The sequence below is a fragment of the Maniola hyperantus genome, chromosome 9, assembly GCF_902806685.2.
Source record: "Maniola hyperantus chromosome 9, iAphHyp1.2, whole genome shotgun sequence".
Classification (NCBI taxonomy): Eukaryota; Metazoa; Arthropoda; class Insecta; order Lepidoptera; family Nymphalidae; genus Maniola; species Maniola hyperantus.
In genome coordinates this window covers 12,537,293-12,554,365 of record NC_048544.1, presented here as the reverse complement: position 1 = coordinate 12,554,365, position 17,073 = coordinate 12,537,293, and the positions used below count along the sequence as shown (strand labels likewise).

The 17,073-nt window shown below is 38.6% G+C and overlaps 1 protein-coding gene across 1 annotated transcript in view; it reads right to left on the bottom strand.

The window, feature by feature from the left end:
* Pi4KIIIalpha (phosphatidylinositol 4-kinase III alpha) overlaps positions 1-17,073 on the bottom strand; it is a 41,208-nt gene that overhangs the window by 3,345 nt on the left and 20,790 nt on the right. The window contains exons 13-34 of the mRNA XM_069500960.1: positions 15,261-15,534; positions 14,741-14,842; positions 14,212-14,413; positions 13,953-14,090; positions 13,643-13,747; positions 12,548-12,739; positions 11,949-12,159; positions 11,762-11,824; positions 11,575-11,637; positions 11,111-11,311; positions 9,631-9,763; positions 8,921-8,995; positions 8,505-8,734; positions 7,863-7,990; positions 6,647-6,793; positions 6,268-6,449; positions 4,906-5,035; positions 4,405-4,584; positions 3,407-3,527; positions 2,570-2,757; positions 1,239-1,305; positions 711-832 (exon numbers count right to left, since the gene is read on the bottom strand). Coding sequence (XP_069357061.1) covers positions 711-832; positions 1,239-1,305; positions 2,570-2,757; positions 3,407-3,527; positions 4,405-4,584; positions 4,906-5,035; positions 6,268-6,449; positions 6,647-6,793; positions 7,863-7,990; positions 8,505-8,734; positions 8,921-8,995; positions 9,631-9,763; positions 11,111-11,311; positions 11,575-11,637; positions 11,762-11,824; positions 11,949-12,159; positions 12,548-12,739; positions 13,643-13,747; positions 13,953-14,090; positions 14,212-14,413; positions 14,741-14,842; positions 15,261-15,534 — 3,254 coding nt within the window. The remainder of the gene's footprint in view (positions 1-710; positions 833-1,238; positions 1,306-2,569; positions 2,758-3,406; positions 3,528-4,404; positions 4,585-4,905; positions 5,036-6,267; positions 6,450-6,646; positions 6,794-7,862; positions 7,991-8,504; positions 8,735-8,920; positions 8,996-9,630; positions 9,764-11,110; positions 11,312-11,574; positions 11,638-11,761; positions 11,825-11,948; positions 12,160-12,547; positions 12,740-13,642; positions 13,748-13,952; positions 14,091-14,211; positions 14,414-14,740; positions 14,843-15,260; positions 15,535-17,073) is intronic.

Here is a 17,073-nt window from a genome sequence, read left to right as displayed (position 1 = left end):
ATTGGGAAACAAAATATATTTCGGAAGTGTTTACAAAGCCACAAACGGCCACAAGACCGTTGCCGTTGTATTTTTTAAATCAAAATTTAAGAACATAATATTCGGTCACGGAATAAATGCTGATAAAAAGCTTGTGGCTCATATATTTATTATCGAACGACCTCTTGTGGCCTGATATTTTGTTATATTGAACGGCCTCTTGTGGCCTAATATTTTTTAGTATTGAACGACCGCTCGTGGCTTAATATTTTGTAATATTGAACTGCATCTTGTGGCCTAATATTTTTTACTATTGAACGATCGCTCGTGGCTTAATATTTTGTAATATCGAACTACCGCTTGTGGCCTAATATTATTTAATATTGGGCGGCCGCTTGTGGTTTCATATTATTTAATATTGAACGGCCGCTTGTCGCCTAATATTATTTAATATTGAACGGCCGCTTGTGGCCTAATATTATTTAATATTGAACGACCGTTTGTGGCCTAACAATATTTAATATTGAAGGGCCGATGAAAAATGTTATTTATTTTCTATTTAGAATAAAATATTTGACTTTGACTTTAATATGCAAAAGGATCTGGCAGATCACTCCATTACCATCTCAAGAAAACCTTCCCCTTTATGTGATAATTGAAACTAGACTTGCACGTCATGCTGTTTAAAATGTACTAATGGAGGATGAAATTTAGATTAGAGAAATACTCACGGAAGGTAGTTCTTCCCCGGAAGCGATGGCCATAGCGACGGCTTCCATTTCAGAGATACCGTACTTCCTTACTCGGAAACGAGCCAGATAAGGCGCTTTGGCCGCACTTTGCATAGGAGTTCCTGAAATGACAAGAATACATGATTTTTTTTTATAGATTTATAAAAAACCCGATGAAATTCCAAGTTTCAAAAATTTCGAAAATTTTGGCTCGAAATAATAAAGTTTTTCTCTAAAATTATTATTATTCTTTTTTTAAAATCTAATATTCCCCTTTCCCCTCCAATTAAGCGTAAAGCTTGTGCTAGGAGTGGGTACGACGACAACGGGTGGGGATTGAACCGTCGACCTTTCGGAATTCAGCCCGCTCCTTAACCGTTGAGCTATTGAGTCTCTAAATGACAAGTTTTTCGAGTTCAAACAACCTCTTTAACTTAGTTTCATGTCTGAAACATATATCTTTCTGTATTTATGATAAAAGTTACAACCTAACTAACATACAGTATTTAAATTACTTGACAAACTTACCACTCTTGTAATCTATATCAATGACCATTGAATCAGGATTTGAAGGTAAATAACAGCCAGGTTGCACCTGTAATGCAAAAGCAAAATATTGAGGCGTTTAGGACATATTTGCTTACTATACGATTTTATGTTACAGGCCTCATAAGAAAGCTCAGAGTCACTCAGCGGGCGATGGAGAGAGCTATGCTTGGAGTTTCTCTACGTGGTCAAATCAGAAATGAGGAGAAACGTAGGAGAACTAGAGTAACCGACACAGCTCAACGGGTTGCGAAGCTGAAGTGGCAATGGGCAGGGCACATAGTTCGTACAACCGATAGCCGTTGGGGTCCCAAGGTGCTAGAATGGCGACCTCGCACCGGAAGACGCAGCGTTGGAAGACCCCCCACTAGGTGGACGGACGACATCAGACGAGTCGCAGGGAGCCGCTGGATCCAGGCGGCGCAAGATCGTGGCGTGTGGAAGTCCCTACAAGAGACCTATGTCCAGCAGTGGACGTCTATTGATTGATGCTGATGATGATGATGATGATACGATTTTATGTATATAAAGCCTAAATTAATTTTTTTGTCATTTCATGAGGCAAAAAAATTCAATTTTAGACACAATCAGTACCCATGTTATAAATCAGTACCCATATTATAAATGCGAAAGTGTGTTTGTTAGTTTATTGGTTTGTTAGTTTTATGTGTGACTAACTTATGCTAGCTTTGATAAAAAGTTACTGATTTAACGAGTTGTCAAATATCGGATTGTTAAGACTTATTTATAGTTTGTTTGTCAACACTTAATCTATGTTTGAGAATGAGGAGGAGGAGCGGACACCATGAGACACAAGGTTTATTAAACTTACTTCAGGGTTCCCGATACAAAAATTGTAAACCGACATAGTTTTTAGGGTTCCGTACCTCAAAAGGAAAAACGGAACCCTTATAGGATCACTTTGTTGTCTGTCTGTCTGTCTGTCAAGAAACCTACAGGGTACTTCCCATTGACCTAGAATCATGAAATTTGGCAGGTAGGTAGATCTTATAGCTGACATTTGGGGAAAAATTTGAAAACCGTGAATTTGGGTTAGATCACACAAAAAAAAAAATTGTGGTCATGAACTAATAATTAGTATTTTCAACTTTCGAAGTGAGGTAACTATATCAAGTGTGGTATCATATGAAAGGTCTTTACCTGTACATTCTAAAACAGATTTTTATTTATTTTTATGCATCATAGTTTTTGAATTATCGTGCAAAATGTCGAAAAAATACGACTGTACTGAGCCTGACTTGTACTTGGCCAGTTTTTATAAATAAATTTTCATTTAATTTCATAAAGTATACCTTAACACTCTTCAGAGCTTCCAAACACGCGCGTTTCCGTTCGGCTCCTTTCGGGTAGGGTCGTATTATGCCACTGATATTGGTGATTTGGCTGAAGAATTCGAACTCTCGCTCGTAAAACGCCTTCGCAGGACCAGACAGCGTGCCTACGATGCTCTTTGTCAGATTGTCGAGTATGTCAAATAGTACTGGAAAAAAAAACATTCGGCATTCACTTTACTATAATGCACAGGACTTTCATTCAAATTTAATTCGGAATCTTTAATCTATTTTTATCGATTACAAGTTAGCCTTCATTGCGATCTCATCTAACGATGGTTGGTTTCTACACGGCAACGGTGGGCACGGTTTTGCAGTTAGGGTGGTAACACCAAACCAGACCAGAGACAATTTAGAAATAATTAATTCACAAATTTCCCCTGCTGGAAATCGAACCATCCTCTTATAAGACCACAGCGCTCAACACTACGCCAGGAAGATCTATAAATATATGGCACTAACTAACGCTAATAAAAGATGGCAGCCTCGAATCAGCTGTTCTGTCTGGGGGCCATTTTAAATATGGACAGAAGTGACACCAACGTCCGTCAAAAAATCAGCTACTTTCAAGTCGCGCCTATAGAAATTTTACTTCAAAAATGTACTCTAGGGCTTTGCGACAGGTCGACATGGCAGTCGGGGAGGAGACACCCCGCACACCCGCACACCCGCACAGCCCCCGCGCTAACCCGGTGCGGAAAAAAAAATTGCCTTGTCGACCTGTAGCGAACTTAGGAAGGTTGCATTGCATACATGGGACCAGTCTATCCTTACTTTTAAAGTTCATTATTTACTTACTATCTTTATTATGCATCTCCTCGTCAGTATACATATTGGTGTGCATGTTCCAGATCAACTGATGAGCCACCACTTGCGACTTCTTTGCGAGGGACTTTATCAGTTCTGCTACATAACCCATCTGAGAATGTATTATCTCTTTTGTAGAATAATATAATAAATAGAAGAAAAAAGCTGAAATGTTATTCTAAAGGCCGATGTTCATCACTTTCGGCCGCGTACTGTAAAAAGATTTTAAAGCCAAAAGTTCTGAAATTTTATAGTTTCTGACATGGTTTATTTAGGTTTTTTACCTCAAAATAACTATTAAAATTAATATAACTTTACTATATTTATTGTTTTCATGCATAGACAATGGAGAGATAAAACGATATCTGGCTTAATAGAATAAACAAGAACAGAATAGGATATAATGTATTTTTATTCAAGTAAACTTTAACAAGTGCTTTTGAATCGTCATATAATTTAATTTACCACTGTTTCGGAATGCCGGACTGAATCAGAATAATTTAATTTACCACTGTTTCGGAATGCCGACTGATTCAGAATAATTTAATTTACCACTGTTTCGGAATGCCGGACTGAATCAGAATAATTTAATTTACCACTGTTTCGGAATGCCGGACTGAATCAGAATAATTTAATTTGCCACTGTTTCGGAATGCAGACTGATTCAGAATAATTTAATTTACCACTGTTTCGGAATGCCGGACTGATTCAGAATAAATTAATTTACGACTGTTTCGGAATGCCGGACTGATTCAGAATAATTTAATTTACCACTGTTTTGGAATGCCGGACTGATTCAGAATAATTTAATTTATCACTGTTTCGGAATACCGGACTGATTCAGAGTAATTTTAGATCTAGTACAACAAATAATAAAATAATAGGCGTAATACGTTTGTACGAAAAATCACGTAAAAAGTGTAGCCTTAAGAGTGAATAGAGCACCTACCTTAAGAGGGGCCATAGTTTGGATTGAGTTAAGTACTTACAGTGTCGTGCCGCAACGCCTGCACAAGCTGCGGTATGTACAGCAGCACAGCAGAGGACGGGTACGAAGTGAGGGTGGCGACCGCTGTTTGAGCCGACAGCGGGTGTGGGGGGTACTGGCGACTGAAGTACGACAATGCTTCCACCGGGCTGACGCGCGCCCACGTCACCATATGAACTAACTGGAAATGTAGGTCTTTTAAGGTTTTGCATAGTTTTCGTCCCCTAGTTGATAGGTTCCAAAAGAGTTCTAGGATTTACCTTTCAAGGACTACCTCAAATCACAGGTCTTAACAGATTTGTACCTTTTATTTTTTATCCATTCTAATATTATAAATGCGAAAGTGTGTCTGTCTATCTGTCTGTCTACTAGCTTTTCACAGCCCAACAGTTTAACCGATTTTGATGAAATTGTATTTCTGAAAAAAAAAAATGTATTTCTTATGCACTGTACAATACCATGTAAATCTGCAAAGTGCCAACTGTATTTCGTATTTACTCACCTCATGCGCATCATTGAGCAGGTTTTCAGTAGTGACCAGATATTTCAACGCCTGAGGTATGTGGCAAACGGACGTTGGATGCATTTGGACCTTTCTCTTGATCTCGGCTATTATACCTTCGTTCTTTAATCTGAGATAAGAGAAAAACAACGTATGCTTAATAAATAATCATTTATTGGACGAAATAGGCTACTTGACTCATATCTAATTTCGTCCAATAAATGATTATTTATTATAGTAATTTGCTTAAGACAACGAAATATATCAATAACAATTATTAAAAACGCAGGATGGATATATAAATCCAATTTAAAAAAATACAGTTTTTATTTTTATTTGAAACGCAGAAAACGCTGTCAGCCATGATGTGACGTCATTAAATATGTAAACAAAGAAATGTCATCCCTATGTCACGCGGGGACTAACGCAGTATCCAAGTCCTGACTAACTTATATATCAACGCACAGCCTAAACAGCTGGTCCTAGATACATGAAATTTGGTGGGTGTGTTCTTTGTAGGTAAAGAGAAGGTATCCACTAGGAAAGGATTTTTTGAAATTCCACCCCTGAGTGGGTTAAATGGAGGTTTGAAATTTATGAAGTCCACGCGGGCGAAGTCACGAGCATAAGCTAGTTTTTATATATTTCTAAAAACTCATAGTAAACGTAAAAAAATATCGTTTTCTCTTTATAAATTGAATAAGTTATTAAGTAAGACTTACAACAAAGTGATCTTTGCAAAAATAAATTTGGGTTGAAGTCGTTAGTCATATAGGATCCCTTTAAGCAAGTCTTTGCGTGTTACGTATATTTTTTTCACTGGGCACTCTAATCCACAACTTTCCTGTGGTCTTTATCGATGCGTTTTTTACTTTCTCGGATGATACAATAACGATAATTACTATATTTTTCATGTAAACTAGTATAGAAGTCATGTTTATTAAACTTTGGGAGGTTATGCTGTTGTTTACAAATGCATGACGTCAGAGCACAGATAATCTATCGGCCAAACATGGCCGACCAGTGTTTTCACCTGTCTAAGAAAAAAATATTTTTAAATTAAAGTTTTACGGTTATTAGGGCGCAAAAAAATATAGTGTTAATTTTTTTGATATAATAGGACAAATATTAACCATTTAAGACCAACTTAAAAAAAGTGTCAAGTAGCCTATTAGAGGCACCTACCAAGTAATGACTTTTGCATGGATTTAAAGACCTGGAGAGTGAGATAAGCTACTTTTATTCCGGAAAATCAAAGAGTACCACGCGATTTTTAAAACCTTTATCCACGCAGACGATGTCGCGGCCATCAGCTAGGTATTAATTATATTAGTGTAGATAAGGAAAATCTCTAAAACCTACCTTTCTGGTAAAAACACAGCCAATATCGGGCTAATATCCCAAGCCAGTTTAGTATAGTCCCGCCAAGTCCTCTCGGTGTTGGGTTTGGAGCGCCACGTCGCTATATTGTCTTCACCCGGCACCGCTTGCTCGGGCCTACTGTGCGGGTTGTGCCACGTTACGAGGAATTCTATTTCTACTGCCTGCGGAACCAAAAAAAATTGAGTTTTCCTAATTTGAGAAGTCAAGGAATTGTCTGTAATTTAAAGTTGTCAAAATGTGTCAAACTGCCACACACACTATAATAATGTGTACGTGTACACTCACACAAACATAGCCAAATGGTCTTCGTGATATAGAATAACTATGCCAGTTAATAAATAAATTCACAAACTCTTACCATAAGTTCCAATATGAGATTCCTTTTCCTGACGTAATCTTTGACGAACGGGTCGAGAGACTTGGCCGGCGGTTTCATGCTGCGAATCGATCTCTTGCCCGCCACACTGCCCGCTCCGCTAGACAACGTCGTGGTTGACATTGGTACCTGAATATTCATCATCATCATGATCAACCCATCGCCGGCTCACTACAGAGCACGGGTCTCCTCTCAGAGTGAGAAGGGTTTTGGCCATAGTCTACCAGGCTGGCCAAGTGCGGATTGGCAGACTTCACACACCATTGAGAACATTATGGAGAACTCTCAGGCATGCAGGTTTCCTCACCATGTTTTTCATTCACCGTTAAAGCAAGTGATATTTAATTAATTAAAACGTACATAACTGCGAAAAGTCAGAGGTGCGTGCCCGGGATCGAACCCCCGACCTCCGGTTAGAAGGCGGACGTCCTAACCACTAGGCTACCACAGCTTACCTGAATATTAATATTCATATAATATAATATTAATCCATACTAATACTTATTATAAATGCGAAAGTGGGGCTGTCTGTCTGTCTGTATGTCTGCTAGCTTTTCACGGCTCAAACGCTCAACCTATTTTATAATATAATAACGAATACCAAATTATTACAAAACCACTTTATCTACTTGGATACAAAATTATTTCTGTGTTTAGGATTTTTTTACATATTCAAATAAAGGCCGGACCGCATTACGGAGGCGCTGCGCAGTGCGTCACTTTGTGTCAAAATATACTCTACTAGATGATGATCGCGACTTCGTCCGCGTGGATTTAGGTTTTTCTAAATCCCGTGGGAACTCTTTGATTTTCCGGGATGAAAAGTAGCCTATGTCGTTCCCCCGGATGCAAACTATCTCTGTACCAAATTTCATCGAAATGGGTTTTAACGGATGGGCCGTGAAATGCTAGCAGACAGACAGACACATTTTCGCATTTATAATATTAGTATGGATGGAGTGACGCGCTGTGCAGCGCCGCTCTAGTGCGACATGCACCATACGAAATGATTCAAATAATATCTTGACGTGACAGAAACAACGCTCTAGAAAGCCGAAATGTCATTCTAAAGGTCGATGTACATTACTTTCTGCCGTGTACTGTACATTACTTTCTGCCGCGCACTATACAAAACTTTTAACGAGCTAGAACACGAAATAAAATGTCTATTTCATTCACTTCAAACAAATTTTCTCACCGTATTAATCCAACCCGTAGTTTGTCTGTTGCCCATGTCACTGCTGTTGACTGAAGATCTGTTATCCGTCGGCGAGTTGGACGTATAAATACTTTGGTTACTACTCGGGCCCATCAATTCAAACTCAGCTGAAAATAACGCATAAAATTAGCAACCTAAGACGACATTATTCAAGACAAGTCGGGTCAGTTTTAGACCCAAACAATGGGTCTTTCCCATATTAATCATACAAATTACAAAGTATTCTCCTTATTAAACCAATAAACTAACCAAAAAACAAAAAGATTTGACGAGATCCCCCCTCTCCCCTCAGGCTAACGCTGGGACGTTTTCCATCCGACTCAGCAAACAAAAACACGAACAAAGCAGTTAGCTACTATGTATGTAGTTTTGAAACATATTCTCAACGAGCTAATGACCGCGGCTTCGTCCGCGTGGGTTTTTAAAAATCCCTTAGAACCTCAATTTATTTTCCGGGACCAAATGTAGCCTACGTCCTTCCTCAGGATACAAGCTTTCCCTGAATTAAACCTCAAAATCGGTTAAACACATGGGACGTGAAAAGGTAGCAGACAAACAGACATGACACTTTCGCATTTTATATTAGTTTGGACAACTTTTTTTCACCTTTAAAATACGTACCACCTATATCGCTGCTCTTCAAATACTTCTTATCTGAATGCATCAGTTGCCAGAACTTAATCAGTGACATGATATCCTCTCTCAATGAGCCGGACATCTTGGCGGGACACTGCAGACCTCTACAGAAGTAGTCTAGACACGCGCTGTAGACTCGCTCTCGTAGAATGTTACGTGCTAGAGACCGCGGTAGGATGTCGCCTTGGAGGAGGGATAGACCGCAGGATAGAAGCCTGTGTGATAAAAGATTACTATTTATTACGTGCTCTTACTTTATCTACGTGACCTCGATATTTTGACAGTTTTTTTAACAAAAAACCGTCTAAAAGTCCTCAGTTCATGACGATTATAAATCAGCTGTTAGTTGTCAAGAATTAATGAGCTCCACAAAAACACAATATTACATTTAATTAACACACCTGAATCTAACTCCCGCAGCTTCGACGTGTCTATTGATATGATCACGTATGTCGCCAACGGTTACTGGGAGCGATCTAAAAAATAAACAAATTAGGCATTCATAAATCCGTCCACAAATTTCAGCCAAGAATACAATGGATATTCAGAAAAACGTTGAAACCCACATCGCAAGAGAAATAACCTGAATAAAGATGTCCTGGATATTCATTTTATTTATTTCGTTAGACCTGTCACATTCCATGGTTCAGAATATTGGGCGGTCAAAGGTACGGGATGAAAGACGAGTACATGCGACCGAAATGCTAATGTTGAGGTGGATGTGTGGTGTGACAAGAATAGATAAGACAAGGAATGAATATGTAAGCGGAAGTTTAAAAGTAGCGCCTGTGGTAGAAAAGATGAGGAGCTGGCATGGTATGCGAAGGGAAGAAAATCATGTCACTAGAAGAATGTTAAATATGCATGTGGAAAGAAAAAAGAGGAGAGGAAGAGCAAAGAAAATATGGATGGATTGCGTGAAAGTGAGTAGAAGAAGAAAGACGCGTCGTCGTGCCGATCTCACGTAGTGGGATAAGAACAAGAAAAAGAAAGATGTGACATGTAATTTTACCGAAATCACCCGTTTTTTTCATAATATCTCAGTTTCGACTTGATTGTGGGTTGGAACGGTATTCAGAAAATACGCCCAATTTGAGAAAAAATGGTTTACCTATGAAGTAAACTAGCTAACATTTCGACTTTTTCCAAGCTATTGTATTTAGCGGTCTCAGCGACTTCGCATAAATATCGAACCCATACTGCGTGAGGAGCCACGAACGGTGGCCTAGGTTCGAGTTTGGCACCTGAAACAATTGATGAATTATAAGCTTCAGTGTGCTAGTATGAGATTTTACATGACACCAACGTCGGTACAATTCAAGCGTTGAAATTTCTCAGCGTTAAAGTAAAATTTACCAGAACAGCTTTGTTTTAGGGTTTAAGTTCTTCCATACATCTCCAGCTAGCACTCCAAGGGGAAACGTTACAAAATTGAAGCCGGAGTCGCTATTGAATAGATAAAGTGGAGTAAAAGGTTTTATCTCCGAAACTTACCAATCGAAAAATCTGAAATTATTTATGCGGAAACTAAATTAATGAATATCCTACAAATGTATTACTATAATACATGCATATTAATTAAAAAAATTATATCAAAGACAATACATTCAAAATTATCATTTAAAACTAAAAGGGAACTGGGAGGCCGACTTTTACGTAACGTTGATAACATCTCTCTAAAAGGTTCACGCACTAATTACGGTAAAAAGAATATAACTTTTGAAGGAGCACAAATGTTTAATAAAATACCTACAGAAATTAAAAATATTAGTAAGATAAACATTTTCAAAAAGAAACTGAAAAATTTTGTTATTATAAATATCTGAGTCCGGCCCTGCCGGCAAAGTGTATGAGCATTGCCATACATTATACTACCCGCTATTTTTACGATCGTGTTGTTGCTTGCCACCGCGCTGTGCCGAAAGATAAAATTAGTTTAAGTTTTGTTACTATAATTTCTCATTAAGTGAAATTTGTATATCTGATTTCTTTTGAGAATAAAATTCTTTAACCACAAATAATAATGTTCAATAGAAGTTTATGTACTATATTTTATAGAAAAAATAAAACTAACGCTCAGCTATCAATAGTTTTCTTGATATTAACAATGAACCTCTACAAATAAAGTTAGTTTTGCGGTTCGTTAACAAAAATAATTTTTACGGTTTTACTTCTTCTGTAATACAAAACCCTCGGTGCGCGAGTCTAACTCGCACTTGATCGGTTTTTTACTTTAAATCAAGGTACATTAGGTCAATTTTATCCTGGTATTATCATGCTTCGACGCTCGAATTCTTTCAACGTCGGGTGAACCGTAAAATTTCATACTCAGCAAAAGGTTTCAGCTGGCAATCGCTCCTTATGAAAAATTGTACACTGTCAAATTGGTTTAAAATTATAAGCAGCCGTTGATTAAGGTTGGTAAGTACTAAGTACAGAATCCATAAAACATGTCAGGCTGAAGAAATCTGAATGGCCAGTCGAAAATGAAATTAGGGCCATACTTCCAAAATTACAACTTTACAATATTTTACCGAGGTCTAAGGGTATCCTGCAAAATTTGAAGCCACAAAGACAATCATTATAAATACCTTCGTAAGCCGCCAAAGGGCTGATCTCCTCGGTTTGCTTGGAGAATAGCCCCATCTTCCTGTCCACAGTACATTGCCAAGCCATGAAGATTTCTTGTAACAGTCGTAACTCCAAGTCAGGTCGCGCCGTGCTCAGCCACTGCCAGCACTCCGCGGCCGTTGTGACTGCGTCCTCCGTGAATATGTCTACTTGGGACCAGGCTGTAAAGGAAAATGTCCATTCAAACATAGCCGCAAAATATTCTCACTCAAATAAAAAATTACATGCTCTGTTGCGCCATAAAATGGCTCAATGGGCGGTGGTCACTGCCACTGACACAGGATTGCTTTCAGACTAAAAAAAAGTCCGCGTTTTGGCATCCGCACGCTACATTTCGCGCTAATTATAAAATGAACTGGGTGGTTCCCTTTAACACAGTATGGAGACACGTGACTAACTTCAGGACATTAGAAAAAATACTCACCAATGCTGTGAAGTACAACGCGAGCTGTGGGCGTCGTTCCTGAGGAAGTTGACCTCGCATGCACTAAAAGCGCTGTGCAGTGCCACAAAGCGGCTCGATGGGCGGTTTCGTTGCCACTAGCGCAGGCGTCCCTAAAAGCAGTATGGAGACTCGTGGCTAACTTCAGGATATTACAAGTCATACTCACCAATGCTGTGAAGTACAGCGCGAGCCGTGGGCGTCGTTCCCGAGGAAGTTGACCTCGCATGCACTAAAAGCGCTGTGCAGCGCCACAAAGCGGCTCGATGGGCGGTTTCGTTGCCACTAGCGCAGGCGTCCCTTAAAGCAGTATGGAGACTCGTGGCTAACTTCAGGATATTACAAGTCATACTCACCAATGCTGTGAAGTACAGCGCGAGCCGTGGGCGTCGTTCCCGAGGAAGTTGACCTCGCATGCACTAAAAGCGCTGTGCAGCGCCACAAAGCGGCTCGATGGGCAGTTTCGCTGCCACTTGCGCAGGCTTCCCTTAACGCAGTATGGAGACGCAATCCCACCCTCCATATTGCCGGCTCTCCACCACCTTCTGCATACACTGCTCCTGCTACCTGCGATTTTATATTCAGTGTTTTAGCGAAAAAAGCGATGAATTTTCCTACTTCATTTTCCTTTTATTACGCTAAGACGCATGTCATCGAGCGGTTTTAGATCAGCATTTTTTTAGGGTTCTGTATCTTCAGAGAAAAAACCTTTATAGGATCATTTCATTGTCTGTCTGTCAAGACCCATCAAGGGAATCAAAATTTATAGCGAACTTCTTGTTGATCAAGGTACATGAAATTTGACACATAGCAATGTCTTAGAGCGCAAGTAAAGGGAAAAATCCGAAAATCGTGAATTTGTGGTTACATCACAAAAAATATTTCTTGTACGATGGCACGGAATCCTTCGTGTGCGAATCCGACTCGTAGAGTAAACGTAAGAGGTTATACTCACTTCGCCCGCATACCGGCTTCTTTGAGACACAACGGCCAATAAAGCAGCGGAATCTTGAGTGACACATGGTGGTCGTTTATCCAAAGCCGACTTTGGTAGAGGTGCCGACAGACGGTTCAAACCAGCCGCCCCTAATAATGCCCCCGTTGCTAGGGCTAAGCCGCAATGGTGCCAGAGTGTTGAATTGGGAACCTGAATACAAAGTTTAACAGTAGATTATACAACATGGTAATGCAAATTCTTACGTTACGGGTGCCGGGATAAATCCCTAGGGTAACGAGCTATTTCAGAGTAACTCCCGAGCACAGCATCCAGCACAGGGTGTTGCATCTAGAATTCTGAATGAAGCGCAGGACGCCTAAGATGCCTGAGGGGCGCCCAAGACGAAAACAGCATTATGCCTGCGTTGAAAACTCTACTTTTCACATTTCGCGAGGCAATAAAATCAAGGCTAATAAATAAGCCTACTGCCAGGCGCTCTACACCTCTCAGCTCTGGTACGACTATACTAAAGCCACTTTTGACGCTCTCAGAGTGCAGTACAACAATGCGTTTCGAGCTCTGCTGGGGCTGCCGTGGAGGTGTAGCGCGTCGGGTATGTTTGCGATGCACAGGGTTGACGATTTTTATGCGGTAATGCGTAGGTCTAGGGCAGGATTCCTGTCAAGACTGCATACTACTAATAATCTAATAATAATAGAAATGGTAAATATTGTTTATACACATTTTAATTTTTAATTATTATCAACATGTTTTTATATGGGTCCAGACCTGAAATAAAATAATTTTATTTATTATTATTAAATAATAAAAACAATATTCAATATCTTCATAATTAAATTCAATAACATCACAATATAATAACAACTTCAGCTTCAGAACTAGCTATATCGGTTAATCTGGTTGTTGTAAGGATCTCCACATTTCTAATTTGATTAATTTTGAAAACTCCAATCCCAGCTCTCTGTCACCCACTGAGTAACTCAAGTTAGGTTAGGTCGATAGAAAAAATGTCTCGCCAATTCGTCAGTAATTTTTTTACACTTTCATACTATTATTGTCTATTAGGTATTTCAACATTATTATTTACATTACCTGATTGAGATATTCCTGTAAATGTGACCGAGTAGACTGCGGTGCCCATTTCATAGCTTCTTGAACTATACCATGACATCGATCAGCGAAATCTTTTACTATGCCCTACAAAAAACAGATAATGGTGTTAGTTCAGTTGCTGAAAAACTAAATTGACATGTTTAGTGCTATCTTTTTCCGCACGGAACACTGTGAAAAAGATAGCACAACTGCTAGACCTGTCAAATTAATTTAAGAATTTTTTATAAGCCACATTAGTGCCTAAAAATGCCTTGATAAATTTAAGTAGAGCTATACAAAATCTCCTTACCTCTCGACCTTCTAAAGTGTCCTGTAGTTGCAACGTAAAGTCTGTACCCGGCACTTTTAATAACGGCGTTTCTTGATTTGCATCTAATTCCAAACTAAAACTCAACACTTGGAGAATATCCAACATTGACCAGAGCACCTAAAACATCAAAATAAGATGCTTTAAAATAAACACAATTAGGGAAATTAGGACAGTTAAAGCTGCCATTTTAATTTTGTGACACTGTGACACACACTAAAGGTTATTAATACAATTTTACCCGACAATTCCACAAAAGATGCGGGAACCTGTCCACCAGCCCCGCTAACCATTTATCCGCGACCCGTCGGATCTGTTTGTGTATATGGTTGAAGTTGACCAACAGGAACTGAGCGTGACCTTCCAGCTCCCTTTCCCGACACTCATCCTTGAGTTTTTCTGACATTACGTCGAGGAACTTTTGGAATACTTTATCACCAACGCTGTTGAGTGTTTGCCACAAAAAATGATTACTTTTCAAAATGAATACAAACCTAACAAAATTAACGCCATCTATCCAAATTATTTTGAAATTAGCTGATGCCCGTAACTTGATTCGCGTCGTCCAGGTTTTAAAACCGCGTGGGAATCCTGTGTCAAATTTTATAGAAATCTGTTCAATGGTTGCGCTTTAAAAAAATAACAAACAACCAAAAGACAGAATTTCGCATTTAATTTAAATATAGATATGGATATTATTATTAGTACAAATACTTTACTTAATTACTTATAGGTAGTATATTACAGATTGTAAAAATGTATTAACTTACCTGGCAACACATTGCCACATACCGCTCTTATCTTTCTGCAGTGCCGTGTCACTCAAATACTCTATTATGTGTTGTAAACTTGGCTCCGGTGAATTACATACTCTGCCCAAAAGTAAAAAAGATTCGTAAATTATTATTTATTGCGAAATCATTATGCTATCATACTTAATTATAAAATCAAACATGGGGCCGAAGTCTTTTTGCATAAGGCTAGGAACTAATCTAGTTGAAAATGCACGCGAAATTTTTTTGACATCTTGCCCGTACTTTCACACTGCCATAAAATTTGATCAGCGGCATTCGATACACGGATTAACCGCTAGATTTGTCTGTAGCCCACGCGACAGTTAAGTTTCGTGTGAGAGGCGACGAAACCCGAATATTATGTGTATTAATTACATTCCAGAGAATAGTTATTGCCCAGGACTTTTAAACATTTGTTCTGGTCGTCAGTGCACAACATTAACAAACCGCTTAGTCGAAAAAATTGATGGCCATACTGTAATTCGATTAAACTCACCTCAAAGTCTCCAGCCAATAAACACTCAGCAAGTACATGCAAGGCGCGAACGTCAATTTAGGAACTATCACAGTCACTTCTTGTTGGTGATCCAACAAATTCAATATCTGTGTCTTCAACTCTTGAAGTTCATTAATCGATACAGAATCGTTCCTGACAGCTGACGTGTACTGTAACTCTCTCATTTCCGAACGCAATGACGTTTGAGAGACAAGGAAGGGTGATTTCACGGCTATCTCTTTTACACCCGCGTACCATTCTTTGGGCCACAATCCTGGGGAATTTTTCAATTGGGTTTATTTAGGGTTTTTATAGTTAAAATGTTTTTCAATGTTAAAGTATAGTTATAGTGGGGTCTGAAATTTTTCTTATTTATGATGTACTTATAAACTGGCAAAAATCGCCATTTAAAAAACTTTTTACATAGAACCTTTAAAATCAGGCAAGTGGTTAGATCGTGATCATTCTAAAATAATATATACAGTATTTGCGGCGGCCCTTGCGCTTTTATATTTGAAAGAAATCTGATAAAATATAATAAACCTGGTTAACCAATACTTTTAAAAGATCACGACCTAGACTCATCCCTTCGTCGTCGAACGTCAGAACGTCACGGTTAAATGCCCATAAACCTTTACGCTGGCCATACACGATCAAGTTTACCGGTCAATTTGCAGCAAACTTGAAGCGGTGTCCTGTAAACTTGACGGTGTATGACTATCAGTTGACTGGACGCCGCGCCGCTTCAAGTCCGCTGCAAACTTGACGGTAAACTTGATCGAGTATGGCCAGCGTTGGTAAAAGGGTATGATTTTTTAATAATTATAATTCATATCTTATAACTGATCAGTTGATCACATAAAATCCAAACAAAACAGCAATTTCAAACGCACATTTCGTATATTGTATTTAGTCAACAAAAACAGCGCAATTTAAATAAAAAAACTATTTCAGCATCACCAATAAGTACAAGACTTTAAACATTTAAAACTCGCTTTAAAAAGCAAAAAAACCAATCGAATTCACGCCTAAGTACATAAAAAACTTGAAATCAAAATTGCTAACAACGCATTCTAAAAGGGACAAAAACCGATAAACATTGAAAGATACATAAAATCAAAAACACACTACGTTTTAAAACACTCTGGAAAAATTTACAAAAAACATCCCTGCACTTATTTTATGCGAAATGTTTGAAATAATGATATATACACTATTTATATAATGAAGATTGTAACATTGCTTACAATTGTCTAATTTTTTTGCAAAAAAACATTATAAAAGATCGGAACTATAGTCCGTAACAGGTTGAAATAGCAATCGGGGTATGAGGCGGCGGGGGCGCCACGCACACCCGCACGTCACCCGCGCTGGACTAGCGCGGGGGCTGCGCGGGTGTGCGGGGCGTTCCCTCCCTGATTGCCATTTCAAACTGTCGCGTACTATACTTTTAGGCTAATTTAGAGACATATGTTATGTCAGTGCGTTGATCATACAGACAACTTATTGATGATATATAAAATGTAATAGTTGTTGGACAAAAGATTTTTCTACAGCACGACTATTTGTAATTTCAATTAAATAAAACTGGTAAGAAATATTCTATGTAATCAGCTAATTCACTTTCCATAAATATTATACAAAATATTTGTGTGTGTGTGTGTTTGTTGATATTGCAACGCTAGTACATTATAAAAATTGTATATATCATCATATCAAAAACATATAAAAACTTTCATACCTAAATATAAAAACCAAACGACATACATCTAAGAATTTTCTAGAAGCATCTTTACTCACGCTTTCGCATTGC